This window comes from Puntigrus tetrazona, chromosome 12, assembly GCF_018831695.1.
Source record: "Puntigrus tetrazona isolate hp1 chromosome 12, ASM1883169v1, whole genome shotgun sequence".
Classification (NCBI taxonomy): domain Eukaryota; kingdom Metazoa; phylum Chordata; class Actinopteri; order Cypriniformes; family Cyprinidae; genus Puntigrus; species Puntigrus tetrazona.
In genome coordinates this window covers 10546059-10558635 of record NC_056710.1, presented here as the reverse complement: position 1 = coordinate 10558635, position 12577 = coordinate 10546059, and the positions used below count along the sequence as shown (strand labels likewise).

The following is a 12577-nucleotide window of genomic DNA, read 5'->3' as shown; positions in this document are numbered from 1 at the left end:
GTGGAAGCTAACAATTGTAAACATCTGGGTTTTTTGTGCCTAATACGGGTTGTATTAATGAACACGTCACATACTATAAAACTTACGTAGCAGCGATGACCACTTCCTCTGAGGTGACAGGCTGAGTCCGAGAGCGATCCTGACCTCTCCTCAGCCTGCGCTCAACAGCAGCGTTACGGCTCCATGCCTTCAAAACTGAACCATCTGAAGTCTTTTCGAGCTCCTAAGAAACAGGAAGGCTTATGAAAGCGTCGCATAGTAACTTCTAACAACATAAATAGATCAAATAAAAATAAAAACACCAAAATGCTGCATTTGACTTTGAGGGTCTTTACCAGTTTCTTCAAGATAGATTTTTTTTTTTTTTTTTTTTTTTTAATTGTTACAGTTTTTTTAATGTATTTACTGGAGTTTTAAATGTGAGAGTTGAGGTGTAATGGACTGAGGTGTGTCCTTCTTGCACGATTCTTAGAATGTCAAATTGATAAGCACGTACAACCACAGACAGACAGTTCTGTTCCCAAAACAAGAAAACCAAAAGCTTAAACCACATTGTTACCCATCACTGTCATGTTTCCATCAACAGGTAGAAAAAGACAGAGACACTCAAGCAGCACTTACCCTGAAAAGAGAGCGCTTTGCGGCAACACTCAGCTTTGCTCTCTCATCCAACTTCTCTTCATCCCCTGGAAAAATGCAGGAAGAGAAGAAGAAAAGAGTCAGAAGCCTTTTCATGAGAACTATTTCATGAAATCCCATGACTTTCAGAGGACAAACACAATGCTAAACACATGGTAGAAAGATTACACAAGCAAATTTCTGCTTCTCTACTCTGACTTTACAAAGGTTAACCTTAAATATGAAACAGCAGGGAAAGGAAAAATAAATACATCTACCAAATCTAACGTATTATATCAACATCTGTTCCAATATGAAGTGTGACATAATTTATTCAAACTTAAAGGGACACCCAAAAATGAAAATCTGTAACTGTTTACTCACCTTCATGTTTGCTTTTAAACCAATAAAGTTTTTTATTAATCTTCAAAAGACAAATGTGGTTATTTATAATGAAACTACAGATTCCCCTTCGTTAATTTGCTTTCCAAAAATGTAATTTAATGTCCAAGTATATTTAATTTCACATCTTACTTAAGGAAGAACTATAGCTGTTGAAAATGTTAGGGTCAGCATTAATTCAGTACTTTTTACTCAGCAAGGATGCATTAGCCTTATTTATTTTCCCAAATAAATACTGCTCTTTGTAGAAGAGTAATAATACTAAAATGTATTATGGTTTAAAACAAAAATATTAAGCGGCGTATTTGTTTCAATAATTGTATGAACCAGCATATCAGTTTGTATTACTGAGCTGCACGCATATGAAACTAATGCTAATGTTTTTTGTGTCATCCTACCCCAGCACAGTTTGTATACACAAGGCGTGTAGAGTGACTTTCTCTTTTAAAAATGGCACAATAGAAAGAAAGGCTTTATTAAAGCTTAAGTAATAATACAAATAATGATAAAAAAAAGACTTACCTTCAGGGCTCAGTGGCTCAGGGCTTAGATGAGACCTAAAGAGAACAAAAGTTAAAGTCTTAAAAAAGGGTTACAATTAAATATGAAATCATTATTTTAAAACGATTAAGTCAACCAGCTCACTTGCAAGAGTGTAAGCAGACAAAAGCAGCAGCATATTTAGGAAAAAGAGAATAAGGAAAATACACAAAGCAGCTAGTGGGAAAGTGCAAACAACATAATCAGCCCTGCTTAATCCACAGCGTTTGACAGAATTATAAATTTCGCAACATGCCACAGAAATAGACGAGAAATAGCAACAAAGAGCCTTTCATAAAAACCTCTGACCAAATCTTTGGATTAGAATCCACTACACATAAAAACATGATACATTGTGTTAAAGGAGTAAAGTTATTTAGTGAGCCAAAAGCTAACTTCAAGTAATTTGTGAATCAATACAGTGCAGTTAAAGAAGGTGAATGAAAAAATACACTTCGAACCAGTTTGGGTTTAGTTTGATCAAGTGTAATTTTAAAATTTGCACTCCAGGACAACTCTACAATATCGTGCATAAAACTACTCAAAATGCCTACCGGTCCGACTGTTCACGCTCAGTTGATGTGATAGGCTGCGTTCTAAACCTCTCAGATGTCTTTCTATTCTCAGTGGGACATATATACCGCAAAGGGCGACGAGATGAGCGATCTTTGACTCTCTCACTTCTCCAGGGTGCATGTGTATCTGGAGGCACTTCTTCTGCCCTATTACGTCACAAAGCACGACTAAACCAGGCAGCATTGAAGAATGGCATGTGCACAGGCAAAATGCGAATGCTTGATAAATATTTAATCTAAGCATCCTCATAGTGGGTTAAACTAATGAAAACCCTACAAACGTAAAAAGTGGCTATTTTGTCAGCACAACTAGCATAATCGCACACAAAATGGTCTCTAGAATTACAAAGCTGCCAAGCCAAGGTAAGAAGAAAGACAGACAGAAATGGTTAATTATTATTGACAAAGTGTGCACTAGACAAGCCGAGCAGAATCATGGCTGAAAGAACAAAGCATCAAAATCTGCTGGTCAACTTCGAATGAGCGATTCTTCTGTAAGAGCACAATGTCTTTTATAACAATTCATTCTCCAAGCAGTTACATTAGATGAGATTCTGATTAACTGCGTGTTAATCATCAATGTTAGATAATGTTAGTAAGTCGACACGTAATGATAATGTACCACCACCTACAGTTCGGCTTTCCGGGGACTCGCAACACTTTCCAGGTAGGTGTGGCGGAGTTGAGCAACTGAAACCCTTGCATCGTGGGATAGGTGATCCCCATTAGGCACTTTCTCCTGAGGGGCAGGCTCTCTGATTGGGTTCTGGATGGCATTCTGTTGGACATTTCCAGTATCTAGAGGTTTTGGCATACATCTCCCACTGGAGGTCTGGACTGGGGCGTAGCAGCCAACATTAGCCCTTCTATGGGCCTCTCGAGCTCTTGCTTGCATAGACTCTGAGGCCTGAAGTCGGGACACATGCTGTGTGTAAACTTCCCGTCTTGACTGACCTCCACGGCGCACTCTGGGGTCATCTGCAATATCCTCCCTCGAGTGCCGACTGATGGCAGGGTTTACCTCTACATTGTCGGTACTTCCTTGGCACGGGTCTTCAGTGCTCCGTTCTTTCCGACGAATTTCAGAAGGTAAAACTGCCTTCCTGCTACGCAAGAGCCCCACTGTCCTCACATCCTTTTTTCCCTCTGTTTCAAGCACTTCTTGAATCTCTTGTTTATGCCTTGAACCGGATTCGCTGCCCATGGAGAAGTAGCTCTGGCACCCCAGGTCATGGCGTTCCTCTAGTCCAGGGTGGGTCAGCCGCTGTTTGGCTGGAGCCGAATCAGGGACATTCCGACTGTGAGGGTGATATCGAGGGTATGATTGGGGAATCTGGTTGAATGCAGGTCCTTCTGCTGTTTGACCCCTGTGAAACGGCTCGTCACGGGCCAGTCTCTCTCTAACTCGGATTCTTCAGAAGAAGAGAAAAGGGTTGGTTACTCAAGACTTAAGTGAGATATTGTCTGACTCTGCAAAAGAAGAAAAACATAGAACCATTTCATGGCCCTGGAAGTGAGTGGAAGCAAGAAATTCTGATCCAACCAAAACAACCCAAGCCACAGAACCAGCAGAAGTAACTCAGTTTGGTTTGTGCTTATTAGAATATGGTTAAACAGCAACTTTGACAGGGTTTGGAATAAAATATAAAACACTGAGGCACTAATAGCGTGCATCAAAGTTGATGTTTTCAGTGGTTGGAATAATGAGAACCATGTGAAAAATGTTGCGCTTACTGTAACAAAAATCGAGCAGCAAAACTGTGATATTTGAAACAACCGAAACATACTGAAACGATTTCAAAATAGTGATTATAGTCAAAACATCATGAATAAAAGGTCAGTCCACCAAACCACAGGGGTTTTCTAACTAAGATAACACAGATCCTGAAATCTCAAATTGATTTATAGTTGTTTACAGGCAACTATATTTTCACATATGAGCCATTTATACTAATTAAATGATTAGGTTTTATACAATTTTATGTTATCCGTACTAAGCCAATTTATGAAAGCATTAAAGGATAAGTTAACCCAAAAATGTTGTCATCACTCAAGTCGTAGCAAACCTGCATGACTTTCTTTCTTATGCAGAACACAAAAGAAGACATTTGAAAGAATTTATTCTTATTTTCATAAGAAAGAAACTCATTAAGGTTTGGAACATGAGGTCAACATGTTTTTTGGGTGAACTATCCTTTTTAAACTACTTGCAAATGGGAGGACGTATGCAGTGTAGCATATAAATTAAAGCTTGAATCAAATTCCAGATGACAAATCACTGAAAAACCAAGAGATTTTGCATTGAGAACTCTGAATAAGCTTATTTGAACTGCAGCATAAGCTCAAATCATTTTAATACATAAAAGGCGGTTTCTCTTATATATCATGTTATAAATTTATAGCTATGGACATCTAAACAGCCAGCTAATTTCACACTACACAGCATTTTATCACACGCTGGGCGAGAAAGGTTTGCTGATAAACTAGCTTATTTTGTGATGACTGGTTCTTTACGTTAGGTCAGCAGAATCAAAGCTCTCAGCAGGGGGAGGCAAAAGACTCTCATCCAAAAGCTTTAACAGTCAGTGCACTACCAGTGAAAACTTCCTATAACCCTTTTAAATATTTCTCTTTCCTACAGTGACACACTCTTTGTGGGTCTTTCTCTTCATCTCCACCTGTTCACCTACAATAACGCTTGATTTTCCATCAGCTCAGAGCCATAATGCTGTTAAAAACAGAAGCAAACAATTCAACTATCCTCTACACATCACCCTTTTATGAGTTCTATCCCACACTCCTCTAGCTGATAAAAGCGGTTTCTTCTGACCCGAGCTTGACGGCTGCCATCTATACACTCACACTTGAGTTTCACATATGGTACCATGCACTCCGTTGAGCTCCTCTGGACCCCTGTTTAAGTGAAACCATGCAGTGCACTCTGTAATTGTTGAGTCATGTGAACTGTTTTTAACCTCCCTTGAGCAGACTGTATTTTCAAGGCTAAATTAGAAAAATCTCTCTTACAAAATGTAACCAACACATATGGTTCACGAAAGGAATAAAAAAAGAAAAGAAAAGGCAAATATAGGCTAAACGCAGAGGTTTATTAGATCATGTATTTAAATAATCAAATAAATGTAATTTCGACTTTAAATGCAAATCCATGGCAGTTGAATAAAAATGATCTACATCTCAGACTTGATCATTATAAACAAAAGAAAATATTTTGAAGGCTGTGATTATTGTCTTTCTCCATTTCTCTTTACACATATTTTCTATCTAAAATGGGTTTGTTAAAGTCAGTAAACACTAAGTAACAAGGATTGGCAAAGGAGAAATAAGTCCACAGAACCTAAAAAATTAAAAAAGTGAGGATGAAAGAACATGGGGGGGAAAAAAAAAAATGGGAACACAATTTGCGTGTGAAATGATTCCCAGCAAACTTGGCTCTGGAGTTTTGCATGACTAATCAAGTTATCACACTCTCCATTTGGCATATTGAACTAATGCAGGCCAAATTATCTGCATTTACATTCTTGTCGGGTTTGGTGACTCACAGCTCAACAATTTTCTCTTCCACCACAATACCACAGACTTACACGTCACATTCAATTCAGCCAGGTACTGAAATACAATACCATGGCAATAACACACACACACACACTTGACTGTGCCTGAAGTATATTAGCAAGAGTTAAGGGTAAACTGCAATGAGAGGTCTGAATGCTGAATGACCAAATTCAAACCCACGGCAACCATTAACAGCGTGGATGGGATGGGTGGTAGAAATGTGTGCGAAGATGGCCACTTTGTTACTGAAATGATAGGCCCAACTCAAAACCACACCCTGAGCCCCCTGCCTTGCTGGATGCAAAGAGACAGATACAAAAAAAAACAAAAAACAAAAAAAAACAGGATGCTACAATGATTGCTGAAGTAAGAAACAAATCACAGCTTTGTGTTCCAGTAACCCAGGCTAAGAGTGGTCCCTAGTAGGGGTGTTCTAAATTTATCATCTGCAGTAATATTGCAAATGTTGTTTTAACGATATGCGAGCTGACATATTCAATATGTCATTAAGTTTGCAAAAAAGAAATAGATACACGTCCAAAATCATTGACCGCATGAGGAAGCCCATCAGAATGCAGTTGGAACGCCCTAGCAATTCAAGTTAAGATAATATCCCTGTATGGTGTTTTTGTTTATTATATTTACTTGGGTACAACTCTGTGGTGTTTTATTCCTGAATAAATCTGTTTTTGAACAAATCATCAGTCAATGATACATTCATGTCACTTGCTTTGTTTCTAAATCAATCAGCTATATTGAACAAAATATTAAAATGAATGAATCAGTGAAAAACGCATTAAGACAGGGATTTTCTGCCACCTACTGGTAGCTTTAGTGTCATTTATTTATGACAGGTACTATGTTACTACGTACCAATGTGTACTTACACTGTGTACAACCAGACTACAGTCTGTGAACAACCAGACTACAGTCCACTAGAAAACACTCCTGTCAGTCATTCTTACCTCACATACCAGCAAGGACATTTATAAGACAGGACTAGAGATGGTTTGAGATAGAGCCATGAGGTTAGGTGGGACCACTGTTAAGTGAAGGGTGTCAAACACACCCATAAATCCCCCAAAATGTATGGTACCTGGAGGGCCAGTTGATTGGAGAGAGGGTGTCTCCTTCTGAGTCAGTCTGAAGTGACCACTGGTTTGTTGACTGGCTACAGGAGCTAAATTAGTTAAGAAACGGCCAAGAAAGTGAACCACTCAACAGTTTAGGGTTTATGCTTAGAGAGAGGGGAAAAACAACCCCCTTTCTTAAGTGTAGGAAAACTTAAGAAAAAAAAATACGCTCCTAAGAAGAAAGTAGTAGAAAGAAAAATGAGCTCGGCCTGCTGAGAACAGGGTTTTAAAGGCCAAGTCCTCATTTGTTCATATTAACTAACCAATCAAACTTTATACTGACATTATAAATGTGCTCTGGGTATTTCCTGAATATCATTCTTTATCATAATCATTTGTAATTTTTTTTGGCTTGGCTTGATGTTGGGAATTTTAATTCTGCTGGAATCTTTTGTTGCTTAATTTGGCACGCACTTTAATTCCAATGCGTCACACGGAGCACTGACCCATGCCATAAAGAAATGAATGCCAAAGGACAGTAAAGGTCAATGCTAATGGATAATGTGTCATACCGAACAGAGCCCACCCATCTTTAGGGAGCTGTTAAAACACTCCTAACATTATGCAAGCCAAATCCTGCAAATTGTCGGCTTGCTTTTGGGGGAAAATACCTGTGAAAGACAGATTCAGGGGAATACCAGCCAACATTCTTTCCGAGAAAGGAAAATAAGTCACTGATATATAAAGATACTACTAGATGACTGTAAGATAAAAAAAGAAACATATCGTGCTGAAAAGACTCACCCGTGTCTTTGGAGGATGTTGTGAGCCTGCTGCTCAATAAACAGATCACCAGGAGATGCTCCCTGTTTTGGAGATGGCATCATGGTCCTTTGACCTGCATTAGGTGAGCTGGGAACCCCCATCGCCCCAGGTTCCTTCCCCGGGACCCTGGCAGACCCAGACACATCCATATATGCAGATGGGTCAGGGGCAACCCCTCCACCTCCATGTAATCTATCCCGCTCATGTGCCCTCCTCTGGTTCTCGAGATTCATCAACCTCTCACGCTCTGAGATGTACTCTGGATCGCTGTGAATGTGTGAGCTGGACCTGTCTGCATGATAGCTGGGGGTGTAAGCACTATGCTCCACTCCATCTCCACCTTCTGCCTTTGACCTATGTTGTCGGTCCGAGCCGTCGGGCTCTCTGGTTGTTTTGGGGTAGCGAGCCGCATAGTCGGTCTCGGTCTCCTGATCCAGAGAGATGCCGTAGCGCTCTGCTAGCTGACGGCGCCGTTCTGCCTTGTAGCGTGCAATCCTCTCAGCCTTAGAGTCCAGCTCTCCCATATGAGTGGAGCCAGTGCTGTAGACAGTCTCCGGTTGGACCGTGTGGGTTCTAGACTGAACCTCTGTACTGTGCGGATTTGGGAAGTTTGGGTCATTTTTGCCATAGTGCTGAAGAGAAACTACAACGGGAGAAATAAAGATGGATAAATCATAGTCCATACTGAATCTAATCAACAAAAAAATTAAAAAAATAATAATAAATAAATCATTGCTGTACTGATACACAATATAATAGACAACCATATAATTTAATGCACATTAGCCTATTTTGTCATTCGTGTAATAGGTGAGTGGATGATTCAAGGTATAAAAATATTAAAGCACATTTCTTACCTGTACAGGGATCACAGGTGTCTGCTGCACGAGTATATCTCGGAGTGTCCTCCTCTAGCAGTCGATTGGTAACTAGACCGCCACAGCCTGGGAGATTTTGGAGAACGTCACTATCGATTCCCTCCAGGCGTCTTGCACTTCGCTCTTTCCTATAAACAGGAGTGGTATAAGGGCATATTAAAAGTACAATTATTAAACACTTTAGTGTAGGGACTAATTCTCACTAATTGTAATTAGTACAAAGTAATTGCTTATTGGCATGCCTGTTATTAACATATTGGCTATTTATTAGAACTTATAAAGCATTTAATCTACATGACCATCCAAACATGCCTAATCATTTGTGGCAAAAGTACTTAATGGTTTGTTAATAGCGAGAATTTGACCTGAAAATAAAACTATAACAAAAAAATTGATGATAAAAAAAAAGTGTATTATTTAGTATTCCATATATTTTATATTATTGCTATACTTATACAAGACCCTTTAAAAAGATTGTTAGATTTTTTTTTATAAATACTGAGTGCATGCATTTATTACACATTATTCAGTTGTTGTGGTATTTTTGGAGGGAGACATATGCTACTTTAATTCTGGGGAAGAGCTTGAAAACATGTGGTGAAAGGGAAATTAAAGTCTGCTGACAATTTTGTGACTTTGTTATTGTTGCCGAACACCTGCATTAACTGAACTCTGGCTGTGCATGCTTTGAGAATGATTTAAGTTCTCACCTGTTCATGTCCCAACTCTGGCTTGAGCTTATGCTCTCAAAACGTTTCCTTAATTCTGAGACTACAAAAAAAAAAAAAAAAGAAAGAAAAAAAAAGAAAAGCAAAGTGAGAATGGACCTTAAAAGATAAGTAAACATAAGTCAATCTATCAAAATGTTGTTATAGAGTTAAAAGGTTAATTCACCCCAAAATGAAAATAATGTCATTATTTACTCACTGTCATGTCATTCCAAACCCTTAAGACCTTTGTTCATTTTCGGAACACAAATCTTTATAAAGTGCACAAATATTTATAACAAATATTTATGATGAAATCTGAGAGCTATCTGACCAGATCCAGAAATGTAGTAAATACACTGGAAAAAAGGATGTGACAGTAGTGTCTACAAGAATACTTTTTTTTAGCAGAAAGAAAACAAAAATAACAGTTTAGTAGTTCCACTTTGCCATTCTTCTCCCCTGAGTTATGTCTTCCGCCATTTTGGAGGGTATCACTTTATTTCATTTAATGTATGTTAGAGTAATCAGCCTCGTTCACGTTCGGGAGGAAAGCATGTGCATGAACGTAATTTTTGGTTACTTTTGTGTTCTTTAAGCAAAAAAACTAAAAAGTTGTAGTGCCGCAAAACTGAAGTCACATGAGCTGTTTGAACGTTTCTGGACCTGGATCATTTTAGTTGTGTTGCTGTCTATTGCTGTCTAAGGATCAGATGGCTCTCTGATTTCATCAAAAATATCTTAATTTATAAAGATAAACAAAGATCTTACCCGTTTGGAACGACATGGGGGTGAGTAAATAATGACATAACTTTCATTTTGGGGTGAACTAACACTTTAAACAACTAAGCAGAGAAACACAAGTAGTGCTTACTATATACTGCATGATAAACAACAGTTTAGATTCGATGCATTACACTAACCCCCACAGGCATGTAAAATTATTACATTCTGAGAGCTCTTTAACAAACATTAACATTTTCCTACAGTAAGATCCAAGAATAAGTGGTAAGCATAAAAAACCCAACCCCATCCCTTAGATTTGTTTTTCAAATAAAAGAAATGATCCTAATATAGTACTGCATCCAGTGTCACTAAGTATACTGCCATGCCGCTACAGTGACACATTTCCAATAATAGTCCAGGAGACAAAAGTCCAGTGTGTTATCTAAAACAAAAGCTGCTTACAGTCGTCTGACATTAGCTAGAAGCATGGCTGACTGGCTTTCCACAAAAGTTAGCCAATCATAGGTGCATCCTCTGTGAATGTTGTTTCAGCTGTAGCCATGGAAATATGACACTAGACTGTGTCCAGTCACCAGGAGACTGAGAAGTGATTGAGAGGAGACTAATGTGTACACACGGCACACTTGTTTCTAACAATGCTTCCTCAGCCTGGTCTCTCTGGGATTCAAAGCAAAGATCCGAGCGATGCAATGAAGACACAGGCCAGGTTCATTCCCACAGGGCAGGATTTCTCTTTCTGTTGCATGTAGTCAAGTAACAGACTTTTTAAGGCCTTTTTAAGAACAAGTAAAGAAAATGAAGGGAATAAATTGAGCAGAACGCAATAAAATACTTTAAGTAGTATGTCAGTAGCGCGAGAAGTTTCTAGCGTCTGCATAGAAACACAAAGATTAAACTTAGCATTCACACACATTAAAAAAAAACAAACTTATATTTTTATGATTTTTGATTAAATCAATTTTGAATGAGGAAAATTTGTACCATTAAAGAAGAAACCGCAATTTCCACATTTCAATTCTGGATATAAAAAGACAATTGAAAGGACGCAAAAGTACACAGACTGAATCTGACATTAGACAGACCTGATTCTAACAAGCCAGCATTAGACAACTATAAGAGCTTCATGCCAGCAAAATGTAGGGGGGACATAAAATAACTAAAACATACGTTTTTAGCCAAGAAAACTGGCTCACTGACATTTGTTTTGTTTTTTGAAAGGAGAACACCTACTGTGACCTGCAAATTTGCAAAACACACACATACACACACACACACAAAAAAGAAAAGGAAAACAATGCTGATTTGATCCATCGGGAATTAACTGTAGGTGAAAAGTGGGTGTTATGACCTAGAATGGAGCCAAACCAAATGCGAGTTTACTAAAACAAAATTTCTAAACTGCTCTATGGCTATAAAATAAATAACGAATAGCCTGTGTGACGTCAATGGACAACTGCAAGCACAATAAATTGTTCACAGTAAGACCAGGAACATGCATTTACAAATCAATTTAGATTTTTTAAGTTTAATTCAAAATACGCTTTGAGTCACACTCTTTGTTAAAAGAAGTATAACTGGCAGCATTTGTAAAACCTAAAAGACACAATACGATTTAAAAAGCAAGAATGTCTTTTGGAGCTTACCAGAAGCAGGCTGCTCCTGCAAGAGCTCCACAAAATCATGTTCACCCATTTTCTGGACTGGCTTACGGCACAAACACTTTTGCAAAGTATCCTAGCACTCTCTTCGCACAACTGTTACATTTTTCAGGGCCAGTAAGCCAGAGAACTTGCCCAATAACAGGTGGCCCCCAGCAGACCAAATATAGGTCATCGGAGTCCCATCCCCCAAACCCCAGGACCTCCATGTGTCCACAAGCCATCAAGATAATGCTAATTGAAAGAGCATACAGTCTAATAAACTAGCACTGGCATTTATAGTTTGTTACTTGCCATTTTAGCAGACTGTTGTTGTCTAATGCGAGTACATAATGTGTTATGCGACTATAGCAGGAAGAACATAATAGCCATGATAAAAAAATAAATAAAACGCAGCTGAAGTGTTCAAGGTGTATATTGTACTTACCCTTGGGTGTGCTTCCAAGCGGACTGACATGTAATTCTTTGTTAGTTCCCTCGTCTTTCTCTTCAAACAAGAACTCTTTCTGGAAGCTGGACAGAAAGAGAAACCGGCTTGAAATTTCAATATATTTTGCATATAATGTTTATAACAGAAACAAGAGGCCTCAGAATTGCCTGCTTTTGTTGAAGCAGCACCTGAAAAGGGATATGAAGCTTGGCAGAAATCACACTGTTCCATCCAAAAAATGTGAAATACAATATCTTCACATAAAAATATGTTATTTTCCACAACTGGAAAAAGTGTTTTTATTAGTAACAAGGGTAATAAGGTTAAGAAATATCTTCCCAACAGCAAATAACGGCATAGCACCATGCAGAACAAAAATAATTAGTTGGGAGACTAAATATAATGCATTCCATTAAAAACAAACACATCCCAAAGCATGACTGCATCTGGAGGTACACGATGCGGTCCTATTAAACTTGTTCAAGCCTTATACAAGACAATTTAAAAAGACTGAATTTCTGTTGGTGTGGATCTTTTCCACTGAGCTCATG

The 12577-nt window shown here is 38.5% G+C and overlaps 1 protein-coding gene across 27 annotated transcripts in view; it reads right to left on the bottom strand.

Moving 5' to 3' along the window:
• The window catches only part of svila (supervillin a), a 59403-nt gene that overhangs the window by 23910 nt on the left and 22916 nt on the right, over window positions 1-12577 (bottom strand). For 21 of the 27 annotated variants that reach the window (XR_006252209.1, XR_006252210.1, XM_043253442.1 and 18 more), the window contains exons 3-12: window positions 12024-12109; window positions 9195-9255; window positions 8464-8612; window positions 7586-8249; window positions 6805-6888; window positions 2768-3547; window positions 2115-2282; window positions 1543-1577; window positions 622-686; window positions 87-223 (exon numbers count right to left, since the gene is read on the bottom strand). Coding sequence is in view for 25 of the 27 variants with exons in the window: in XM_043253427.1 (XP_043109362.1) it covers window positions 87-223; window positions 622-686; window positions 1543-1577; window positions 2115-2282; window positions 2768-3547; window positions 6805-6888; window positions 7586-8249; window positions 8464-8612; window positions 9195-9255; window positions 12024-12109 (2229 nt within the window). In the remaining 2 variants the exon portion in view is untranslated. The remainder of the gene's footprint in view (window positions 1-86; window positions 224-621; window positions 687-1542; window positions 1578-2114; window positions 2283-2767; window positions 3548-6804; window positions 6889-7585; window positions 8250-8463; window positions 8613-9194; window positions 9256-12023; window positions 12110-12577) is intronic. The other 6 variants (XM_043253444.1, XM_043253445.1, XM_043253446.1 and 3 more) reach the window with 3 other exon arrangements.